This window comes from Catharus ustulatus, chromosome 20 (assembly GCF_009819885.2).
Source record: "Catharus ustulatus isolate bCatUst1 chromosome 20, bCatUst1.pri.v2, whole genome shotgun sequence".
NCBI classification, from domain to species: domain Eukaryota; kingdom Metazoa; phylum Chordata; class Aves; order Passeriformes; family Turdidae; genus Catharus; species Catharus ustulatus.
The window spans coordinates 3,330,002-3,355,227 of NC_046240.1; the positions used below are offsets into that span (position 1 = coordinate 3,330,002).

A 25,226-nucleotide genomic window follows, 5' to 3' on the forward strand; every position below is an offset into this window, starting at 1 on the left:
TACTTCTAAATTAGGTGTATATTAATGCTGTTTTACATTAAGTACTTTTGGGGGAGGGAAAAAATGGCATTTACACTGTGGAAAAATTCATCAGGCAGATGTGCAGAATTTGGACTTTGTTTTCAGATGCACCCAAGTACTCACTTGGAAAATAAGGGCAGAAACGCATTGTTTTTGGATAAACTCTGCACAATTGAAATGGATATTCCCTCTGCCTTACTGACACAAACCCTCAGTAGTTATTTTTCATCTCCAGAGTAGCTAAGGACATCTTGGCACCTTGGCTCCCCTCCTCCAAACCTGTCCTACGAGTCACTTGTTTACACAGCAACAGGAACAAGCCTGCTCTGTTCAACAGCTCCTCCTCCTCCTCTGGCCAGGTAACCCTGCCTTGCTGGCCCTTGAAAAAAAAACAAACCACAGAACACCTTCAAATCGATTTATTATTTAGTAGAAATCCAGGTCCCAACTGCTCAAGAGAACATATGGAAATGCTTGCTCAATTCACTAAATTTTCACACAACCTACTAATGAAAAAAATCCCTTATCTATGTCAGGGCTGATTTTCATCCTTTCCTCTGCTGTTGGATCAGGTCACACACAGAGATCTTTCCCCTGCACCAGTGTTTAGGTTACTCTGTTCACTCTCACAGGCTGGCTTCAGGCACCATCATTCTCCCCAGCACCAGAGCTTTAAAGCCACAGGGCCTTGTCTGCCTTGCAAGGAATCAATATATTAATTGACAATTCTAGAGAGCAAATTACCATTTCCTACAGCAATCTGGCACCTTCCTCCTTCCCTTTAGCAGAGGTTGAGGTGCAGAGCTGTAATCCAGAAGTCCTGATCCAGTATTGGTGCCACAGCTGTGCCCCAGACAAGCCCCTGGGTGAAATCAGGTGTACTTAAACTTTGACATGGAATGAGACAGAAGCAGCACAGAATTGAGTACTGAGATTTATTCACAATTCATGGTCATGCTGCAATTGAAAACGAAGCACCAAAATTGGGGTAAGTGAACATCATCCAGGTATAATCCAGCTGAGACTGCTGTGTTTGGAGATCTGCATTGCTCTGGGGGGACAGCACAGCCCAGGGCTGCCAGGTCCTTATTCCCAGGGGACACACACAGGTGCTGTGGCTGAGGGAAAGCTCCTGCACCAGGCAAAGGGACTTCACAACACGCTGGAGCAGTCTCAGAGCAAAGTACCATAACCCCAAGAATCCAGCACCTGACATGCTCAAGTCAAGAACACCTCAATTTTATTAATTAATTTATTATGTCCAATTCCTTTCCCACAATCCCTCCAGTTTATATTTTTTTAAAAAATCCTCTTGTCTTAGCACAACATTCAAGGGAGAGGAAAATCACTGTGGCTGTGGCCATCAGGAGCTTTTCCTGTTGCTGAAAAGGCAGCAGCAATAAAAATTATTAGGCAATCAGGGAATCCAGTCAGGTAATTAAATAGTGCTGTAATTTCAGAAGTTTGGCTACAAACATGTATTGTCAACATTAATGGGCTTTAAAAGCCAGAATCTTAGACAAGTATTTCACTATAGATGAAGCTGCAACAAGGTTTTCTGATATATGTTAAAATTTCAATGAAAGCAGGTGAAGGGAGAAAGATTTACAGCATAGAACTTTTCTTTCCATTTCAACTGGCACTTTAAAGAAAAGGCCTTTAAAAAACTAAAACATTTTACTCCAAAAAAAAAAAAAAAAAAAAGAGACGTCTCATTTACTTAGGTCACTATTGATAATACATTCTGTATAGCCACTACAGGCTCAGTTAGATGCCTTGTCTTTAAAAAAGCAGACAAATCATCAACAGCTCTGCACTCTGATTACCTCAACAGGTTCAAACCCTTGAGCAGATGGAAGAAATGGTGCATCCAGCTGAAACAGGTTATTTTAGACACTGAGCCCCTGCTTTCTCTTGCAGTGGGAGCAGAGCAGAGTGGTTTCCCCCCTGCCCAGCCCATTCCTGGGCTCCCCCAGCAGCACAGGGAGTGAGGCCCCTCAGTGCAGCAGCAAGCACTGGCCAAAGTGCCACCCAGCCCTGGGGAGGATCCAGCACCGTGTACAAACTGTTCAGGGCTCTGCTTTCAGAACAGCAAGGCAGCTCCTGTGTAGTTTACTGAAGATTTCCTCAGAAAAGCAAACTGGTTTTGTACCATTTCACCCAGTATACACAAATAAAAAAATAAGCAGACTGTACAAAGAACAGCAGTGATATAATTTAAACATGCATCCGGCTACAAACCATATATACAGAGAAACAGGCCTGTACAAACAGAACAGGAGCACTTTATTACATCAGAATTGTGGTGGAGTTTCTGGAGAAAATTATGGCAGATAATCAGACCAAAGGAGGTGTATGTTGCTTCTGAAAGTAATCTGTTCTGAAATGTCACACAACACTCCCACCTTGCTCTAGCAGACATCTATTCCAGTTCCAGCTACACACAGCTCTTCCCAGGACTCCTGGACTCCTTCCTGTACAGAGGTAGATTTCTGTCCATGTTCTGATATTGCACCACATTAAGGATCATTCTTATCACAAGGAACAACTTGTAAAGGCTAATTTATATAATTCATGGGCATAATCTCATTGTGGGCATTCAGGTAATGCAGTAAATGAAATTTGCTTGCACTTCAAAGAAAACCTCCCTCCAAGTGCAGTGGTTTGGTGGAAGTCCACTGGAAAGCTGCAATTTTTAACAGCTTCACATTAAGAGAGGTATTTCTTCTCAGTAGGGTGACACTTCACTGTCTCTCTCCTTTTCAGCCTCCCTGGTCTAGCCAATGCCAGGTCTTGCCCTGCCTTCCCTGATGCTTCATACCATTCCACTGTGTCCAGGTTAAATGTGCATTTTAAACACTCACAGGTTTTTGCAGGATTTCTTACTCACACAAGCAGTTGTAATAATGAAGAAATTTGTAAGAAGATTCATTCAAACTGCATGAAATAGTTAAAAAAGCCCATCCACACTTTCAGGCTGTGTAAGGAAGGGTAAAACTACTAGCTTCAAACAGCCATTAATCTTGAACAGATCTGATACTACCAGGAAAATCTGAAGAAGTTTGGCAGGAGTCTTAATTTCTTTTGTCCATCACATCCTTGAATAACTCTGACAACTGGGAAGTTGCAGACAAGCTGCATGGCAGTACTACTTCACAATGTCTGTTAAATGAACCTATATAGCACATTTATAAAATAAGTGCATCAAAATTTACAATGCCAATGTATCCTAACTCTTATGAGCTCACAAGCATTGCTCAGTATTTTTCATCAGAGGCACCCCAGGAAGTTATTTTTTGCAGAAGTCTTTCAACATGGAGACAAATGAAAGACCAATTTGGGCAGGTTCCATTCTCAGAGAGAAGCCAAAGCAAGGAGCCCCAGTCCTCCTGGCAGAAAACTTACATGGAAAGAAAGTTCTCTTTTTGTACCAACCAACCTATTGGAACTATTTTAAATGAACCATTTAGCATTGGCTTCCCAGATTCAGATTCTGTGAAGCATTCTGTGACACTACATCAGTAAGAAATGGGGGCTAGTTTGGAACTGAGTATTTTTTGCTGAAAAATGGATAAAAGGATTATAGAAATTCATTACATCTCTCCATATACTCACTTGTCCTTTAAAGGGCCTTTTCCTTAACAAGGTAAGTAAATCCCAAGTTACTTCACAGCAACTGCATCAATACTGAAATTCCTGCTGTTTTCCTGTGATGATAGGGACTGCAGACCTAGAAGTAAAATCGTCTCACCCTCTTGGAGGAGCCCATTTTGTGCAGTGAACCCTTCACTCCAGGGACTAACTGGATCAGGAATTACAATCCCTGTGCCTGGCAGAAAGGGCTCATGTACCTTGCAAGATCAGGCTTTAGAATGAAGAAATCCATTGTAGGCAGGAAATGACAAACAGTAAAAGTTAAATGACAGTGGCAGGAATCAGGGCTTTTGGAGACTTCTCTGGTTTTGCAAAGCAAAAGTTCTTCCCAAGAACAATCCTGAGCTGGGCAGAGCCTCACTCACACCCTGGTGGTGCATGGAGGGGAGCATGGAGGGGTGCAGTGCAGCCCTGCAGCCTCAGCACAGCTCTGCACCTGCAGCTGTTACCACTTGATATCCAAACTGCTCGTGCTTTGACTGACTGCACTGTAGGTGGTGTGCAAAGTGTCCTGGACCTTCTTGGAGTCCATGCCCTCCAGCCAGTCCTGGTACATCCTCTGCACGTGCACGTTGGTTTCTGGCAGCCGGACAGGAATCGCAGTGTACACCTCTTCCATCTGGGCAAGCAGGGCTCTGTCTGGTTTGCCATCCTCACTCTGGGCCTGGCCCTTTCCATTGAGGCACCCTTAGGGAAAAAATAAATTAAAAAGATAGGAGGTGATAGAGACTTTCTTTTCATATCAAATCTCCGTTAACTCAGAATTCATTTTTCACACTTCTCTAAAGGAAGGGTTTTTTTAAACTTCCCCCCACGCTGCTATAATTTTTATTTACCTAAAGTGACTCTGATATCAACTTCATCTTAATGGGAATGAGGTTTCCATATCACAAATCTATCTCTGCATTCTCTGTGGTTTTATGATCCTAATTATGTTCCTTGTCTTTTCTTGCCCTTGACAAGCACCATTTCAGAGTATCCTCTGAGGTTTGGCAGTGCAGTGCTGGCACTTATTTATAGGTCAGAAGAGAACAAATAACATTGTGACTAATTTTAGAAAACTCAATCATTTTTTGAGCCAACACTGCACCTGCAATTGGTGTTTTAGACCCTTCAATAAGTAGTAAGATTTTAGATTATTAAGAAGAGAATTAAGAGGGAATGAAATGAAATGAAGTGCTGCCTGCAAGGCAGTTTTCCTTTGAGATTCAAGATATATGTGCAGAACAACTGCAGATCCACAATTATTCTTACCTCCTGGGCAGGCAAGGACTTCTACAAAATGGTACAAAAACTTTCCTTTTTTCAACTTCAGGACCATGTTTTGGATATTTCTAAAGCCATAAGCTGCTGCAAAACGCAGCACTGTCTCCCCATCCTTTTCAAGGGTAACTTCTTGAAAGTCCTTGTTCCTGTCAAGACACAGAGAGAATATTTTAACCCCCTGCATTCCCAGAGGAACAATCCAACGTGCCAGTTTGTATTCAAATGCTTCAAAAGGAACAGAACAAATATAACAGTGACACCAAGTGAACTCTTCCACTTTCTAAACTGAGTTAAGGACAAGTTGGGGTGGAATCTTCATAATAAAATTCTACTTAATTTTTAAGTGCAGGTAAGGTTTCAATAAAATGAGTACCAGCAGGAGCTGCTTTACACTGAGAGACTTGCAGGTTTAGAGCAGATTTATAGCCAGCAACTGCTTTCCCTGCAGCACCAACCAAAGCAGGGGAAGTTCCTGGGCTTCGGGCACCACTTCCTTGCAAGAGGGTGGCAAACCCCAGGCCTTCCAGGGAGTGGCCAATTCCCCAAGGCTCTCAGTGTCTCAGGGACATCTGGATAAAGCCCTCAATAACATACTTAAACTTTTGGCCAGCCCAAAGTGAAACCTTCCAACTGAAAATACCCTCTTCTGTTCCAGCTCACCCCTTCTACATAACAAGGGTATAAAACTCTAACTTACTTTAATGCTTTGTAGGTTATCTCCTTGACATCCACACCAAAAAGCTCCTTTGCAGCATGTTTAAAAATGTGCTCCAGGTAACCATCAGATCTCTTCCCATCATGCCTTACTACATCCCCCTCCTTTAGGTCATCAAACCTTAGGGAACGACAAAATGAAAGATCAACTCCAAAAATACCATTTTTTCACTCCAATAAAGTAGTGTGCTTCTCCCTTCTCTGTCTCCCCACCAAAAAAAGTAATTTGTAGAACAGACAACACATTACATTTTTACTTACTACAGCTTAAAAAATTTAAATTATTCAGGACAGTAGTGAGATGATGAAAGAAATTAATTAATAAAAAAGATACGGGGCTTTCCATGTTGAGAAATATCAAGCAACAGCAATTTATAAGAATGCACCTTCGTCACAACCTGAAGATTTTGTTAACAGCCTTTTACTGCTCAAGAGCCATTTTAGGGAAAAAATATTTGCCTGTGAGAATACAAAACTACTTCAGAAGTTGCAAGTCTTTGCTGACAATTCTCCTGCTTTAGGAACTGTTTGTCACTGTGCCAATCAAACCACACCAAATCAATACAGCTGCAACCAGGTTAGAATGGTACACTGAAAATAAATGCTACACTATGGTTCAGGAAAGAAAATGGGAGATATCTCCTAAGGGCATCTCCTGCAAGTTCACCTCTCCCCCAAAAAAAGGCAGCTCTGAAGAGCCCACATTCATACAGCTATTCTAATATCCAGCACTTTATCACAAATTGCTGCTGTGCTGGGATTTGTTTTAAGAGGATGACTTCAAGTTGTTCAAATTTCTCTACAAGATCTACTCTTAAGACCCCAGAAGAGCAAAAATTTCTGTCATTAGGTCTCACAGTTAAATCAGTATTATCAGATTAGTGCTTTTAAAAATTAACATTATTTTCCAGCATAAATTGAGGGCACTTGGCTTGTTCAGCCTGGAGGAGACTGAGGTCAGACATCACCAGGGTCTGCAGCTCCTCCTGAGGGACAGCTCTGATCTCTGCTCTGTGACAGTGACAGGACCCATGGGATGGCTGGAGCTGTGCCAGGGGAGGTTTGGGTTGGGTATCAGGAAAGGTTCTTCCCCCAGAGGGTGCTGGCACTGCCCAGGGAATGGACACGGCCCCGAGGCTGCCAGAGCTCCAGGAGAGCCTGGACACCACTCCAGGGATGCACAGGGTGGGATTTTGGGGGGTCTGTACAGGAACAGGGGTTGGGCTAGGTGATCCTGATGGGTTCCTTCCAGCTCAGGATATTCTGTGGTTCTATAAACTGAGCTCCAGGCACATTCTGAGTACCAGCTTGTCCTTTCATTGGACATGCTGATACAGAATTAAAAGCCTGTCTCTATGTGATTTTGATAGACAATTACATTACTGTCTCTCTGGTTATTCCTGCTAGGACTTTATTCATTCTCATTCTGTGTGACAATCCCAGGTAGAAGCAATAGGAGCTGCACTACAAACACAGCTCTGAACATCTTCCCACAGACCCATGAAATTTTTCCTGCCTAGTTCCAAGCAGAATACTAGATACTGAAAAGGATTTTTCAAAACTTCCAGAGCTTTCTGTTTTGTGCAAGACAGCACATTTATTGCTCCTCTAGCAACCCTTTGGAAGGATACCAAGGAACATCTGTCACAGCTGAACAAAGATCAGGGAGAGCAGCCTCTGTAACTAAGTCTGAGAATTAAACACCACACATGCTGCTCCCTGAGCCAAGCATAAGGAATGGAAACAAAACCTCTCCAATGCTTTGTGTGCTTCTCATCTAAAGCACAGTTCAGTTTGATCTAATCTTTAAAAACTGACTGCTGTCCTCAGTATAAAAACCAATTAATTACCATTTCCTGAAAGGCTGCTGCTTCTAGCAATCTACATGAACAGATTGGGGAAGTGGAAATTTACTGTCAGGATGCGGCTGTGACAGAGAGGGGAGCCCAGAGCAGATGGTCAGCCCCAGGACTGTGTCCCTGCAGCTTTGTGAAAGGCAGATCAGACTGCTGGGCTCTACACAAGGAGCACAGGAGAGCTCTGAATAGGGTCAGCACACCCAGCCAACCACACTTACTAGCAAGGCTTAAACTTCATACAGTCAAATCCATTATTACTGCATTAAAATACAAATTAGGAGCTACACAAATCTTCAAGTCATGCATTTTAAAGGAGTTACTGTATAAGGGTCATTACCTCCAATTATCTGCTTTATATTTGACAGTACATGCAGGTTTATATTATCTGTTTTATATTACTTTGATATATAGCAATGAACATCTAAGAGATTATTTTCCACTATATAAAGGGTGAAGCTGAATGCTTTAATACTCAGGCTTTGATGCACTTTCTTTTTTAAAAAAACAAACAAACATTCCTCTAAACAGTTTTACATTTATGCTGAGTATGTTCCACCATGTCATTTGTCATCAAGGTAAGGAAGCAATCCACAGCAAAGCTACTTACAAACTATCTACAGCTACTTCAGTCACATCTTTCATAGACACATTTTTCTGTTCCATTATTTGGAGAATTTCACCTGTGGGAAAACACATGACATTTTACTTTCAACACAAAGCACAACACACACTGTGCCTCTGTTTCAGAGCTCAGCATCCCAACACCTGCATGTGCTTTATGTCACATTCTCCAGCTCTTCCTAGAGTCACTTCCCTCCACTAACTGAGAAGCCTGACACTTCCAGCCCCAAAGAAAAGGGGCCTTCAGCTTGCCCAAACTCTGCTTAAATCCTCAGCCTTTCTATTAGGCCAGGTTTGGAAATATCCAAACCACACTGCAGGATGTTTGGGCACTATGGCTAAAGACAATATCCTCACCAAAAGGCAACTGGTGCCATGAATTAGGAATAATTCCTAATAAAATAATGACCATAGACAAGTCAGAAAATCCTTTTAAATATGGATTTGCATAACTTTTATCTTCTTTAACAGGCTGACAGAATACCTGAGTTTTTAGTTGAATAGCAACTTGGAAGGAAAGGATGTGTCACTGCCTTCCCTGTGCAGTACCTGTACTACCAGGAGCACAAAAATATGTTCTAATCTTTAAAGCAGAAAAGAAGCCAACCTTATGACTAAAGCAGACTTGAAAAAAGCAAACTCTGGCATAAAGGCTATTCTAAAGATGGTGATTCACTTATATATTTATAGATGATAATTTTAAAAAAGTTAACCTGATGTCAGGACACAATCAACTTCTGGTGAATTATACAAGGCAGTGTAGAAATCTTCCCTCAAGGCTTCCAGCTTTTTGTCATAACAAGGTGCCACGACTACATGGAAAATTTTATCAGGAGACAAATTCTGTGGAACACAGAAGAGAGCAGATTTGAACTCTGAGAGGAGCAAAAGACAGCTTGAAGGATGACAGGGACAAAAGTAGCGACATAAACCTCATGCAGGCAATAGCAGGAATAAGTCCCTACCCATTACATTTACAGAATGTTGCACACAAAAAATGATTTGCTAGAAGTCACAAAGCATCAGCACAAACTTCCAAACTTGATCTTCTGTCTGGACCATATTCTCTCAGACCACAATTTCTGCAGCTTTTTGATTGTCTTAGAAGTGAACACAAGTGAGGAGTTCAGAGTTCTGGTTTCTGGCTGTCACTCACTCACTCCCACCGACAGCAAGCCCTTCAGAGTTTGTCTCTCCATGTGCAGACAGCAGCCTTTCCCTACAGAATGTGCCTGTAGTTCCCTTTAGCTATGATATATAAAGAATAGCAATTTTTTTCAACATACAAAACTGAGGAGATAAAAAGGTTACTTCCTAGGATACAATGCTGTTATTGATCTCAGATAACAGGACAATTTCCACATTATTCTCCTCCACTCCTGTTTTGGCTGTGCTGTAGAACTACACAGGCAGCATTTCACAAAAAACCCTTTAACTGCTATGGATTTAACTTCACCCATAAATATCTAAATCCATGTTGCACTGGGGGTGCAAGGATTGCTGCCAGCTCACACTGCATTGTATGAAATGAGGTTCTTTGTACATTCTTCTCATCATGGACACTTGTACAGCAGCACAGCACCATTTCTTCTTCAAATAAAAGACAAATATAATACACTAAGATCTGTATCTCAGTTTAAAGCCCATCTTCTCTATTTAGAAGAATATAATAGTAAAATTAAATCAGAATTACTCACCTGCTGCCTGGCAAAGTAGCCCTTCACTAGGGAGCCCATGATCTGCTGTGGAGACTTTGCAGTGCAAATGTGAGGGGTCACCAGGTTGGTGAGGACCCTTTCAGCGTACCGGATCCAACCTGCAGCACAGAAATTACAGCTACAGAGAAGTGGCCCATAAGCACAGCAAGCAGCAGCAGGCACACAACAGATCCTGAAAATGATGACACTTCAAAACAGGGAGGACATTTCTGTGTAGGCTGGAAGCCCCACCCTGGGAACCATAGGAAACCTCAAAGCTCTGTTATTAATGCTTTAATCAATAATTCACTGTGTCATTAATTCTACACCAAGGTCCACTGTGCACTTCATGACCTGTTACCCCTTTCCTCATGCACAGATTTAACAAAGCAGAAACAACAAGACCCCAGCTAACAGAATTTGACCTTCTAGACCTCAGCCCTTGGATCACCACATACTACAAACAAATGTACTTTGGCTGTTTAACTGTAACCTGGTGTAACTGCAACCTGAGATTTAATATCCCTGCACCCAGCCTGCCTCCCCTAGAACAGAAGGGTCACACGGATTAAGCCTAGGAAAAAAATGGCTTCTTTTACTATTGGAGTAGCCACACCTTCATAAACACCCCCACACTCACCCACACCCATAGGAACCATCTGAAATCTCTCTGTATGCAACGCTCTGTCCTTAGTTTCTCAGGAATTCTTCTTTTCTCTACCAGATCCCTTCAGCATTCCAGCTGGGGTAAGCTGTGGATACCCACAGCACCCCAACATCCAAAGCTGTTTTATTATTCCCTTAGTAAATGAACAAATCAAGGTATTTAGGGTGTGCAGTTCTTTCTTGGGCTCTCTAGCTCTTACTGAAAAGCCCAGAATCCTTCACAGCAAGGGTTTGGAGCTTTTTTCATCTGCGTGACACCTACACTGTGCAGGAGAATTAGGCCCAGCCTTTGAGGCAGGTGTGTTGCTTTTGGTGCTAAGAAATGGTGAAAAAAAAAATCACACTTTGTCTTCAAGCACATTAGTGATTACACAAAAGAGAGAAACTGCAATACATGCTGCCCAGGAAGGGGAAAACCTGGAGCTTAATTTTTAAGCTTGAAATTATGTAAAGCTGGTACTGTTTAAGTCAGAACAATACCACAAATGCCAACAGCAGCACAAAACTGGGATGCAAAGCAGTGTTCAGACAATGTCTCTCTATAGCAGAGAAAGTTTTCCCAGTGTAATAAAATTTTTTAGTAATGAAAATGAGAAGGTGCTAAGTATTAGGAAAACACTAGGAACCTCCAGCTGTTTAAATATTCCCAATTCTTGTTAATGTACAGACTTCAAGCTGGTTTCCTTAAAAATCTGGAAGGTACACTTCATCTTCAACAAGCATTCATTTCTGCCATAGGAAAAACTGAGGACCATGGATTTACCCATCAGGACTGTACAGAATTTGAAGACTCTGAACTGGAAGTTAGCCTAATGTCCACCTTCAACTGGGACTTTAAGTCCAAGACATTACATACAACAAAGCACTGAACTTACTGGTGCTGGTAAAAAGCTGTATTAGCATATTCTGCATGATAGTTACATCCCACTGCTTAAATGGCTTTAGTGTCAAGTGCTGTCCAAACAGAACAAAAACTGCTTCAAACAAAACAAGGACAGTTTTAAAAACACTTGTGCTCACCATTAATCATCCCAGCACTCCTGCTATGAGGCTGGTTCTTATAATTGGAATGTTTTTGATACTGTAGTCATGACCTACAAGGAAATTTCACAAAATCCTAAGAGATTTCTGAGAGGTATTGTCTGAAGCAATTCTTTAAATTGTTTCTGTTCTTGTAGTGGATGGAAGAAGTGTCTCATAGCAGCAGCTCCCAAAGATCATTAGTCTCATTAGTCACTGGTTAATTGTACAAGCAGCCTGGGTGAGTGAGCATTTATCTGCACTCCACACACACTGCTGCTCCTTCCCACTCATCCCAGGGCTGAATTGCAGAGCCACAGTGAGGGAAAACCTCAGACAGCCCATTCTCATATCAGGGGACACCTGCACTCATCCAGACCTACACCCTTCATAAACTCATTTGGATTCTTGGCCATCTGCTGGCTTGTGCTGGCATCAGAGAGCAGAAGGCACTACAAATCACCATTTAAATTCTTGCAGATGTGGCTCAGAATGTTAGTTTTGGTTGGTTTATTGTGAGATCATGAAGATAGAAGCATGTATCTGTAGGAAGTGCAAAAAAAAAAAGCAAACTTTTGCTACTGTAAAACCCCATTCCTGGAAAAGGAAATTCATTGGCTGGAACAAAAGCATTCGAATCCTCAATACTTATGATCTTCCTACTGCTGCTGCATGTCTGCCCACTGGCTTTTCTGGGAGGACACAGAGGTTGGCAGTGCCTCAAAAACACTTCATGTTGCTCAGCAGCTTGGTACATTAAGGAAGGGAACTGATTCTTTTGAGATATTACATGTACTATCAGTATAACACTACTGTCCTTTCAACAGGAAACACACCAAAAAATTAGCTCACTTTCTCCCCAGAGAGTAGCAGGAGCTACAGGGGCAATGAACACCTTTTCTCAGGTTCTGGACTGTCCAGGCTCTGCTCTTGGCTCATGGCAGATGTTACACCCCAGACTACTGCAGAGGCTGATAGGTTGTGCAGTCACACACCAAGATAAAAAAGAGTAAAGCATTTATACTTGAGTTCACATTGACCTTGCATCTACAGAGCTATATAAAAACCATTTTGTGCTAAATACACCCAGTAAACAACATCTCTGGGACAAATTTATATAATCTGGGGGTAGAAAAAGGAAGGAGAAAAAGGAACAGAAAATGCACTCAGACAAATAAGGTCAGGAAACACAGTGAATAACCTCACTTTAAAGATGACTAATCAGGATTTTTGCTTTCTCTAATTGCTGACAAAGAAACATACCATGTTTTCAGATGGACACTGATATTCTGGGTTAGGTTCCCAGAAATGGAAAGACCCATGCTTCTGTTATCACCTCTAATCACAAGAGAGCTGACACCAGAAACTGTCTTGTGCAAACCACACAAAGACAAGAAAAGTGCTCCAGTAACTATTTAAAGTATTTCCACTGAGAGCAGCAGATAATCTCAGCTCTGTTTCCAGATGAAGAAAATTAAAATTATCTCAGAAATTCTAAAAGAAATCCTCAGGTTTTGAATTTTACCTAAAGCACACACAACACAACAAAACTAAGTAACAGGGGTGTTTCTACTGCACAGGTTTTATATGAAAAAGAGCAATATATGATATGTCTGCTCCTGAAGATAAGAGGTTACACTAAGATAACAATTACAGAAAAAAACAGACATGTTTTTAATACATATATGTAGTACTCAAAGCATAACCCAGATACTTCCACTACAAAACACACAGAACAAACAAAAATACAAGTACAATTAATTCAAACAGCAGTATTTAAACTTCAAATCAATGACAACAGCAGATTCTGGGGATCACCAACTGCAACTCATCATCACTCTTAACATTTCTTTAAGAAATGCAATCCACTTGAGTTATTTCAAAACTAGCAAGAAATATTTTGATATTTTTATCAGTCTTTTGAAAAGCAACACTGCGAACTTTAAGGTGGAGTTGAGGAAGGTGCTAGGCAAAGGAGTTACTTTTACCTCCTTTTTGATACTTCTTGTTTAGGAATGTGACTTTACTTGAATTGAAATGGTGCTGTGCTAAGAATGGTAAAAATAAGCAGTGACTGTATGTCCTGTATTTCAGCTGTTACAATGCAGCTTCTGCTCAGAACAGAACACGTTCTCAGGTGCAAGGCTCTCAGAAGTGAGACATTAGTGAGTCATGTCTGTGACATTTCTGTCAGAATTACTTTCCAAGTGTCAGATGTACCCATCTCAGTCATCACAAGGAATGGCACTTGCTACTTTCCCCTAGGCTTAAGTGGCAAGTTTTAAACTTTGCTTAAGGCAACGGAAGTTGTGGTTTCATTATACAAAAGATGCTTTTAAGATTCTTCTCAATGAGAAGCTGTTACACTTTGTGGTCTGAACACACAAGCAGCACCCACTAAACTCCTCCATTCCAGGTCTGATTTTCAGTTCCAAGCACTGAAATGCACTCAGGATGACCACTGATACTGGGAACAAACACTGTGTGCTTGGTGTCCCTCAAAAGCAAATAAAAAATGCTCTGAGTTATGTAAGGCGCCCAAAGGAGTCACCCTTTCCTCAGCTCCTTGGTAGTTCCAGTGAGACCAGTCTGAAGGGCAGGAAGGATGGATAAATCAGTTCTCACCAGGGCAAGCAGAGGCAAACATTGGTAAGGCATGTTCCTCCTGGTTCCTCCGTTGGTACCGCTGCACAAATTCCCTCTGGCTCTCCAGGATACTGAAATCTGCAGCTATAGTGGTGTCAAACACATAATGCACCCCTAGGGAAGCAAGCAGAAAGGAACAGGCAATCACTAGAATGTTTTCCACCTCACAAACCTCTCTCAAAGTTCCAGGCCTATGAAAACTCTTGAAGGATTAACGGGTATATTCCTTCCCCTCTGCAAATGTTCACAAACAGCAGAGTCATAAATAAAAGCCATACACTGGAAAAACATCTACATCCTGAGTTTAAAAGGACCACCAAGTGGCTAATGCTGCAAGCAGCACTGCAAACATTCTCTGCTCCCCTCTGAGCACTTTGCATCTATCACTTTTAGTTCAGTTGAACAGGATGTCACGGCTCTTGGGTGACATGCAGTGACTCTTGCAAAGCAATGTTCTTTAAAACACATACTGAAGTCACAAAAAATGATATCCAGCCAAGAGGCATATCTGCCATTGCTCCAGTTGTGTGCAGAGGTGCAGGAGCATATCACCAACACAGCAGACACCTTCTGGCTGCTCCTTTAGCAACACACTCCCTACATGCCTACGTAACACTGAGCCATCCCCACAGAAGTGAGTGAAGATAATGAATGCATTCTAGGAAAACTGGGGCCCACCACAACTTAGGAATGCTTTGAGATGAAGAATATACAGAGGTGCATCAGGAAAAACATGAAAAATTAATATATAGATAGAGATGGGAGAAAACAGTTTATAAGTTCATTACTGTCCTTTTTATTCTTTCAAGTAAATAAAAAAATCCCAAACTTACAAGGAAAGTGGCTTTTGCTTTTTATTTAAAACTTTGTATATAATGAATAAAGGAAACACAGCTTTAACATAAACCAGGCAAATACAACAGTTCTTGTAACTTCAAATTACAGGAAAAAAGCAGAACTGAGAATCTTCTAGAGATACAGTGTGTCAAAAGGACTGAAAGGAACTTAGTATAAGAATTACCTTCTCCCTCCAGTAATAAAATAATGGGAAGCTTGTGACTAAGCCCTCCCTGATTTCTTGGTAGCAAAGACTTTAGAGCCAGCTCTACAATGTCCTTCTGTTCTGTGACCTTTACTGTGAGCAGGGAATGTCTCCAGTCTGTTTCTCACACTGGTGTGTGTGGCACTTGCCTGGCTGCAACTTCAGAGTATGCAGCTCAAACTCTGAACGAGTTTGTGCAACAGCACCTTAGGACTGCACAACAAAATATCATGGAATGGAATCCCACCATTGCTTTTGCTTGGGAGGGACATTAAAGTTCATCCAGTTCCACCCCCTTGCCACAGGCAGGGACACCTCCCACTATCCCAGGGTGCTCCAAGCCCTGCCCAGCCTGGCCTTGGACACTGCCAGGGATGGGGCAGCCACAGCTGCTCTGGGAACCTGTGCCAGGGGCTCATAGCCTCATTTCTTCCTATTAATAGGAAGAAATAATTTCTTCCTATTATTTTGTCCTAATCTAACCTTGCCCTGTTCCACTCCATGCCCCTGTCAAAAGCCCTCTCCAGCTCTCCTGCAGCCCACTCAGGTATGCTGAAGGAAGGCTGCTGAGAAAGCAAAACCAACCAAAAAGATCCCTCCCTTTCTGCTTCACCACCATAGCAAACACAAACTTACCAAGGCTTTTGAGGAAACCACAGAGTCTCTTGGCTGCTTCATTCACAGAGAGGTTGAATTTAGCAGCAAAATAAGGCAATGACTGAGGGCATAGAGACACTGCCAACACTTTGTGTTTTGAGGTATCACATTTCTGGTAAATGAAGCAAAGGAAAAAAAAAAGATATGTCATTAAAACAGGGTAAGGCTCCTTGCTTTCCCTTCCTTTGCCATTGCTGGAGTTATTCCTTAGAGTCTTCTGCTTCAGTGAGCCATATCATTAAAAACCCCATGAAACAACCCTCAAATTGCAGCAGGACAGGATGACCCTCTGATCCTGACAGTGTTCATTTCCAGTCATCTCTAGATGTTTCTTTTATGTAACTCAGGGAAATCCATCCCTTGTAGGACAATTCTGTGGCTGGTTTCCACATGGCATAAGCAAAGTTAAGGGACACTCAGCACCTCTGATGTTGTAGTAGGATGAAATATTCTAGCAAATATGAAAGGAGCTGTATGTTTAAACATTATTACTTAATGTTTATAAAAGCAGGGGCATTTGAAGCTATAAATACAACCCAGCAAATTACACATCTGATTTTTTGTTAAGGCTCCTATGTCTTTATCACTGCAGTTGTTGAGAGAAAGTGGCAAGACAGGACTCTCAACAAATCAGCATTTGTAGACTCTGAGGAATCCAATGAAAATAGCCAGTGTATGGTGTGGAACTGTGCAGCTTTAATGACTGTGACATTTAGCTGAAGATTAATCTTGTGTTTTAGCTGGGACCCTTGGAAGACAAAGCAGGACTGTGCTACAGACAAGTGTCAGCCTGCAAAGGTCAGAACCCACAGTGTGTACTGATCCACATGCTGGGCAGTGACCCTTCAAGGAGAGCTCCTGACTCCGAGTTCCTGACTGCCCTTTGCTCAATGGCTGTGTTTGGACCCCTGGAGCTGTGATAAAGGTACCTGACTGCCTTGCTCTTGTAGGATTCAGGCCCTCTTAACGGGCCCATGTGACCCAAAAGATTATTTCCCCCCTTTCTCTTCTAATTTTCTCATATATGACAACATTATTCTGTATGGAGAATTAAATTCCTTCTAAGAAAATGTAAGTACTATGTAATTAATCCATATTTATGACACACATGTACAGATCAAGAAGTTTCAATTCTATTAGTTTTTGCACAGAAGTCTGAAGCAGAACTAAAATAATTTAATATAAGGTTCTAAAGATCTGAGCACTACACATAGCAACTAACTTCCAAAAAAAACCAGAACTCAGCAGAAAACAAGACAGCAATAGAACACTTACAAGGTTTGCTAAGAATATGGATAAAATACAGTCAGGTTGAATATCTATTTAAAAGAATTCTAATTTCAAAAACATGTCTTCATAGGTTTGTATAATGTGGGTACATTAGCACCAAAACCCACCCAGAACAGTCCTAGCAATGAAGGTATGAACACTGTAACACTGAACTACAGAAGAATTTGCTAGTGCAGTAATGAAATCATCACATTGCTGATAAATTTTCCTTCTGCAGGTGCAGTAACTTTGCTCTGGTGTTTACGTTTAGTGCTGTGACCTTGCAACTCCAGTACAAAATTATTTTAAGTACTTCAATGTTTGTGTTGCCTGAAGTTTTCACTTCCTCTTTGGAAAAAGCATATCCTGACAAATCTTCACATTATCTGCCTTGGGAAACCAAGCTGCTTAGTCATTCAGTAACTGCCTCCTCCTCACAGAAAACAGTGGGTCATTGTTTGGGTCACTTTACCTTATTAAGGTTGAGAACACGAAAGAACTCCTTCTGATTCTGCTGGAAAACTCTGGCTCCTTCTTCCAATGTCATGCAACTGTCACAAGCTAGGCAGTCGCTAAGGAGTATTTTAGCATTAGCCAATGTATCAAACTCATTTTTCTGGTGACCAAAAAAAAAAAGGTAAACAAGTATTTAATAATGCTCAAATGATTTTCAAGATCTCTGCAATGAGCCAGATAAAAAGCAAACACAGTATCACTATTTAGTTTAAAGCATGACAATCCACGACACTTGCATATATAAATAATATTATTTACAGGTAAACACAATATTATGTTCCATCATAGCTCTGCTCCTCCTATTATTGTGAAACTGCAATATGTTTAAGTGTAAACAAAGATCTAAATTTAGCCCTTAGTCCATATGCTTGTAACTTAATTTGCACTGTGTTTCAGAGCTGACAGTCCCTATCAACTCAGCAAGCAACTGAGAAAACTTTCCCTTGAACCATTAAAGCTCTTTAAACAGATGTCCCTCTCACAGCAAGGTGGCTTAGGCTTGGTACCATGAGGTAAAACAAACAGAACACAGTCCTACAACTGCACTGAACATATTCCGTGAGATCAAGAGTTTCACACTCCTGGCTAAGACACTATCTGCAGCTCACTTGATAAGAAAGAATAAGTAGATATTTTGTTCACTTGTACTATAAAAACTCCATAAGCTCTGATTCTGTTCTGAAGACCTGATATAAGAGTTTTGGCTCTCCAAATTTTTAGAACTTAGAATTTCTGTTTTGTGTTTGCACAGTAAGGGCTTTTACTTCACGTTTTTACAAGAATTTTGATTCACATATTAAGGGATGTCAACAATAACTCCTAATTATTTTCAACTGCTTGTTGTTTGCTTAGTAGTTGAAAGTCATCTCCTTATAGCCTCCTTTGGGGTGCACAAAAGGATATAGAGTCTAATACAGGTTTTAGAAGGAACATTACCTCTTCAGAGCCATCATTTGAACTCAGTGCATCGGCAGACGTACTTTGTGTATCATCATTTTTCTGTTTTTTACTGCATTCCTGAAACAAAACATAAAATGCGTGGATTATGCAAAGTCTGTTCACCATGCTGTAACAACACTTCTACAGAAATGTTCACGTCATTAACCACTGATAGAGTTATTTACAGTGCAATGCAAGACTGTGTGTTCAAAGTGCAATTGCTACGATGGAAATAATTTCCCAGGAATTCCCCTGCTTCACGTGTTTGAGAGTTCTGGCTGGTTTAACCTGAGGGGCTGCCCCGCGCAGGCACAGCAGGAGCCGAGGGCGCTCCGCGCTGCCCGGGCTCAGGCAGGGGCACACCCGGCGAGAACGCGCTCGGGGCTCACCCGGAGCGGTCACGGCCGGGCCGCGGGGGAGGACGCGGAGCTCGGTGACCTTGGGGCTGGCGGCCAGCACCGCTCCTCCTGCCGGGGCTCCCCGCCGGCTGCATCCCCCCATCCCCGAGGAGCTGTGCCCTGCAAGCCCAGGGGGCGGGCAGGACCCGGCTGCCAGACTCACCTTTTTGGTGCAGTTCTCGCACTTCATCTGCGGCGCGGTCCTGGCCGCCGGGGCTGCGGGACAGGAGAGAGCGGGGCGGGAGGTGAGACACGCACGAGCAGCGCCCGCCGCCAGCCCAGCCCCGCTGCCCTCCCTGCCGTGCGCCCGGCCCCGCCGCCCTTTGTTGCCGCGCCCGCCCCGCCGGGCGGTCCCCGGGCAGGGGCGGCCCCGCCGCTCTCACGTGTCCCGCAATTCCCTTGCCCGGAATTACCCCGCGAACGCCGCCGGCCCCCGGCGCTGCGGGCGGCACCGAGCGGCCTCGGGGGAGGCGCGGGGCGGGCAGCGCTGGCCGAGCCCCGCGGGGAAGCTGCCCCCGCACCGCGGCCCTGGCGCCGCACCGAGGGGAGCGGAGCCCCCCCCGCCGCACCCCCGGCTCGTCAGAGCCCCCCGCACCGAGGGGACGGGAGAGCGGGCGGGCGCGAGCCGCGGCTCATCAGCTCCACGGGAAAAAAAACAACGCCCACCGCAATTCCCCGAAAGCCCCGAGGCAGCCTGCGAGGGTAGCGGGGCGCAGGGCCGGTCCCGTACCTGCCGCCGGGGCTGTGCCTGTGGCCGCAGAGCGGGCGGAGCGGCCCCGCCTCCCCGGCACGTCCCCGGCCGCGCCCGCCGGGCTCATTGCGGACCTGCGCCGCCGCACGTACACCGAGGGGCTCCCGTGCCGGGCCCGTCCCCGTCCCCAGCCCCGTCCCGGTGGGAGCCCCGGGCCGCAGCGATCCCCTGGCAGCTCTCCCTGCGCCCGCGGCTTCGCTGCTTCTCTGGAGCGTCTCTGCGTATTTTTACAACGCGCTTCTCTTTTATATGGTACAAAGAGCTTTTTCTCCCTGATTTTTTTTGTTTGTTTTTTGGTTTTTTTTCCGATGGCTTTAAAGTGAAATGATACTCTGCGAGTTAGTAAATATAGCATCATCACCATTTTATTTAACCAGTATGCTGCTGTTTCCCATTTCTGTAACAAAACACAAGTACCAGCGATGCTGTTCCCAAGCAGGAATCACAAATCCTCATGAACACGATTATTAAACAGACATCAGCCTTCCACAGTCTCAAAGGCCCGGGAGTATTAATCAAGATGCTTATGATTTCTTGCCTTTCTGAACCTCAGGTTGTAGGATTTAGATAGAAAGGTTCAATCAACATTTTGCTCCTTTTTTAAACCCCTGGCCACATGAACACACACGTACAAACACCTACAGCTACACAGAGAAGTTTTTCAAGTGTAAAATGACATTTTATAAATTAAACCACAGAACTTCCAAAAAACGTGCAATTTCCTGCCCAAACCGCAACTCTTCTATAACACTGGGTAAATCCCCTCCTGTTACAGTAACCTCCAATGCTTTAAGCCACAGATGGTTTTTGAGCACAAGGGCTGGAGACAGGCACAGCCAGCGAGGTTTGTTATCCAAGGACACAACTTTAAACACTTGTTCCATTTTAAGGATACTAAAGATAACCCAAACGAATGTAGTGCCTTTTTTTTTTTTTTTTTGTTACTTGCAGACTATAGGTGAGTTATCATTGAGGTGACAGAAATCAAGAATTCCTTAGCTTAACCATGACGAAAGCAAACAGAAACAGTTTCATACTGACCACTTAAACAAAAGTAAGTTGATGCCACTTTACATATACTCTGGAAAAATATCACTAATATTGGCTTGAAGTAAAAATTGTAATAGCTTTGGTAACAATTTTCTGTGCTTCTGTTATCTTCATTAAAATTCTCTCACGTTTCATATTAGTATATTAGCCAAGCTTTTTAAAAACACCACCAGCACTCCTGAGCAATTCCTATGTGACCTAAGAATTTGCATTTCTTACAGACTTGCTGGAATGCAGCATTATCTGACATCTTTCTTGTTCCTTTGGATGAGTATTTTCATGCAAGAAAAGCTGTGCCAACCAACCACCTTATTCCACCAGGATACAACAGCTATAGTTGCATTGACCCATAAGGTGATAAGATGGATGAAAAGTTCTAAATTAGAAATGTGTTGAGATTTGCACTTAAAAGCACATTTAAAATCTTCTTGTTTCGCACTCTGATTATACTTACATTTATTATCCAAAACTGATATAGTGATTCTTCAAAAGACATGTCCATTTTGGGTATTTCTGTAACTGCACAGATCATATTTAAAATATTTTTTATTTCACAGAATCAGAGTAGTTTGGGTTAGAATGGACCTTTGAAGGTCATCTAGTCCAACCCCCCGTCCACTAGCCCAGGTTGCTCCAAGCCCCATCCTGCCTGGCCTTGAATGTTTCCAGGGATGGGAATCTCTGATCAATTTAGTCATCTATTACAGGACTGCATTAAACACATTCTTCTGCACATCATCAAAGGGCACAAGACTAAATTTCCTCCATATTTCTCATATTCACTATGAAAACACCAGAGAACTGCATAGAAATGGAAGCATTTTGCAGAAATATTGAGGACATCTTAGGTACACACATTAAAGATCCCTATTTCATCCTTCACATTAGGAACACTTGGACTGAATTAATTTCAATTTAAAAATTCAAACAAAAAGAGCTAAAACTTACACAAACTGAAGAGTGTGCAAGGAATCTCTATTTCAGTGCACAGTATAAGATTATATTTGTGAAATCATTGGCTAATTAGATGTCTCATTTATTTTATTGCCAAGAGCACTCTCTGCTTTCCATTAACTCGGGATGCCATTTTCCCACAGAACAGTGGATCTCTGATCAACCATCACACCAGGCCTGACAGCCTGAGTCAAGAAAGCACCATCCTGCTTTAATCTGCCCTGGGGAGGTAACAGGTAACACCTCTGCAGGGCTGCTTCCCAAAAACCTCACTCTCGAAAAGCTTTGCTGTGCCAGCAGTAGGTAGCATTTAAAGGCATCACTTGCTTTTATGGCCACTGTTGATGTATTTGGGCTCCATGGCTCCATGTAACATTTATCCCTGCACCTGAAGCATGTACACCCTGAATGAAATAGAGAAATAAGAATTCTCCTGTGAAAACAGTGTGCTGCAAACAACTGCAAAGTGTTACAGGCTTTGCATCAGTCCTGCAGGGCAGTGTCAGCTGTAAACGCCTCCTTGCCATAGTGACAGCACATGTCATTCCACAGCCGTCAGAATTGGGCAATAAATCTTGGCTACAGCTGGTAAACATGTATTCCATGAAATCTGTGCTCTGCAGGCTGCACACACACTGTTCCCATCGAGGTCAGGGGGTTCTGTGGGATGAGCTCATTTCTAACAGGATTCACAGCCAATTCTGTCCAGCCAAAGCATTTGATGGCTGCTTCCAACCAAGCTCTCTGGGAATTTATCCTGGCATGTTAGTAAGATCACATGCTTACTGCATAGCTTAATTCCTAAGTTTAAGACTTAAGGCAGGAAAAAAAAAGTATAAGGAGTTAGAAAAGAACATTTAGGAAAGTGGTCTAAAATAGGAAAAAACACCAGAATTACAGACATATCAAACTAATTCAAAATAAAGGTCAGTTCTTTCTGCATGTTCTTGGGTTTAGATCAATGACTTAAAAGTTACAAGTGTGTTTACTACACAAATAGAACATAAACACTTCCAGAGAATCTATTTTTACATTGCTGAGGAAGAAGTCAACAAATAGTCATATTCCTGAATTGTTTACTTTGGAAAATAGTATTTTTTTCTGCAGCAACGTGGTTTGGAGTTTATGTTGTTCTTTAAGTCCAGGATCAGGCTTTCAGAATGTTCCTTCTTCCTTTTCCTATTGGTAGGCATAACAGCACTCACCTACTCCAAAGAGCTGGTGTAAGATCCCCAGATTTTAGAAAAAATGCTGTAAGAATCATTAATGGATAGCAGGAGCTTACATAGATCCTTGCCAAATTTGTTTTGATTATATGTGTATGTGATATCTCCCACGGCGGAAAAAATTTCTCTGTAACTTCATAATTAAATTAAGTCATATCAGGTTATCCTGGTGTGACCTTTGAAGAACTGGAGAAGCAGAATTGCTGGTATTTTTGCAGTTAGTAACATAATAATAAAACATATCCTGTGTGGTTTATGCTGAGGGGAGGGGACAGATTAATTTCTTACTTATTTCACTCTGCTCTACACACAAGAAGTCTTTTGTCTTGTATCAATCAAAACAGCTTAACATGTGGTTTCCAGAGAAACCAGTTGCTCATAAAAAATGATTGACAGCTAATTAGACATAAATTTCTTCCCAGAAGACTCAGTCAGCTGCTTGTTTGGGTGAAGCCCACGTGATCCTTATTACTTCCTATTTTTCATCCCCATCCAGCAGCTGGTACCTTGTGACTCACAAGCAGGCCAATTCATTCTTGCAGTTCCTCACTGCCCTTTCCCATTAACACACTTTCACAGAAATTGCACTTCAGCTGGTACTTTCCACTACTTACACTTAAATGTCTGTACCAGGGACTCTGGGGATTTTTTTCCCCTCTACCTTCACTCTGGATTGTTATGAAAAACACTCATCAAAATCTCAGTTCACCAGAAGAGTGCTGAGAACAGCTAAACAAACGTCTATCATGTCATGGCCCTGAGCAAACACTCCAGAATATATTCATGTTCAGAAAAAAAGCCAAAAATTGAGGATTTCATTCAGGAAGGACATTCCTTTGCAACTGAGAGAGGACCACATATCACTTGTAGATGAAGTTACACGCTGATTTACATAAAGGGAATTTAAGAATTTAAGCTACACTGCAGATGTCTGGACTTCACCCATCCTGCCTGACATAAACTCTAATGGATTGAACAGGAACAGCTTTCCCATGTGAATGATGTTTGACTGAAACACAGAAGATTTTCCAAATGCAGCCTATTTGTCCACAACAGGAAAATTACTCTATTTCAAATGAATTAGAAACTTTCCTCTCTAAATAACAGATTTTCAAACCCAAGCTTTCAGCTAACGTACAATTCACAAAACTCATGACATCAATGTTGGACCTGTAAGATTATCACTGATATTTCTGCTTTTCAAATATAAGTGATGTCCAATTGTTAGAAAAAACAAGCTATTTGTTGGAGGAATTGCCTTGTTAAAGTCTGGGGCTTGACATGCTGTAATGATCTCAGACCTAGCAGAGGTTAACAAAGTAGAAGAAAAAAGGATGCTCACTAACAGTGGACACAAAGAATGAAGAATTTAGGGGCCATCCGGCAAGAACTCCCAAGACAAGGAGGAAACAAATAAAGTCAACTCAGCAACTGTGCTGAAATCAGCTCCAACTGGGAAAAGGTAATTCTGGCAGGGAGAATCTGCAACCACTGACACAAGAAACCCACCTACAAGAAGGAAAGACTAACAGACATATTAGCATGAGAAGTGAATCATTAACCAGTAGAAGAATACTAATTAATACGAGAACTGTGTAACTTGTAGCCAGTGAACACTAATGTCTTTATTTGCTAAAATGTGTAAGTAGTTAAAAGCATTGGGGTGCTTGATCTGTGGAAACCTCCACCTTGCACCCCGTGCAGAATAAACATCTCCTTCCTAAACTAGACTCTGTGTGTAGAGAGCTGCTAAAATCGACAGCACCTCTCTACAGACACTCCAAACCCCCTGGCCCCGTGTGTGTCAGCTGCTCCAGGTGTGGCAGCAGGGTTGTACTGAGGGATCTCCAGCGGGGCCTTCCAACCCCGCCCGCTCTGCGATTCTGCCACCAGCGCCTTTGTGGCAATAGTGCTGCCATGGAGAACCCAGAGGTTTCCTGGCCTCCACAGGGGCTGCCCGAGCCTGGGGACAGCCCCCGGGGGAGCCCGGTTCCAGCGAGGGGCTCCCCTGCCCTCCCCGAACCCCTCATGCATGAGGCCGTGTCCACCTCACCCATCGCGGGTCGGTTCACTAAGGCTCTCCCACACAGCCAGCCTCAGCCTACAACACTTCATTCCTCTTATCACGCGAGATTTCTGCTCTTGCAAAGCACCGCTAAAATAAAACAACCGAGCAAACATCGACACTCTTACTTCAGCGGCGTGCGCGGGCCCAGGCGCCATGCTGAGTACTGGCAGCGCGCCGCCATCTTGGCGCGGC

At 42.8% G+C, this 25,226-nt stretch overlaps 1 protein-coding gene across 2 annotated transcripts; it reads right to left on the minus strand.

Moving 5' to 3' along the window:
• Nucleotides 1-425: 425 nt before the first annotated feature.
• Nucleotides 426-25,213, minus strand: NARF (nuclear prelamin A recognition factor). 2 transcript variants are annotated; one of them, XM_033076535.2, is made up of 12 exons: nucleotides 25,160-25,213; nucleotides 19,149-19,201; nucleotides 18,585-18,665; nucleotides 17,605-17,748; nucleotides 15,843-15,975; nucleotides 14,144-14,278; nucleotides 9,833-9,951; nucleotides 8,849-8,978; nucleotides 8,122-8,194; nucleotides 5,639-5,776; nucleotides 4,930-5,087; nucleotides 426-4,362 (listed from the first exon to the last, which is right to left on the minus strand). In XM_033076535.2, the coding sequence occupies exons 2-12, from the start codon at nucleotides 19,173-19,175 to the stop codon at nucleotides 4,121-4,123; spliced, it is 1,380 nt and encodes a 459-aa protein (XP_032932426.1). In that variant the 5' UTR covers nucleotides 19,176-19,201; nucleotides 25,160-25,213; the 3' UTR covers nucleotides 426-4,120. The 2 variants fall into 2 exon arrangements, with proteins under 2 accessions (XP_032932426.1, XP_032932425.1); XM_033076534.2 differs by lacking the exon at nucleotides 25,160-25,213 and having other exon boundaries at nucleotides 19,149-19,280.
• Between the last annotated feature and the right edge of the window lie 13 nt (nucleotides 25,214-25,226).

Bases quoted from the DNA above. Each gene is read 5' to 3' on its own strand.
- NARF (XM_033076535.2), bottom strand. From the start codon at position 19,175: ATGAAGTGCGAGAACTGCACCAAAAAG. The intron at 18,666-19,148 runs GTGAGTCTGGCA...GTTTTGTTTCAG, and splicing joins GCGAGAACTGCACCAAAAAG to GAATGCAGTAAAAAACAGAA. The intron at 8,979-9,832 runs GTGAGTAATTCT...TGTGTTCCACAG, and splicing joins GCTACTTTGCCAGGCAGCAG to AATTTGTCTCCTGATAAAAT.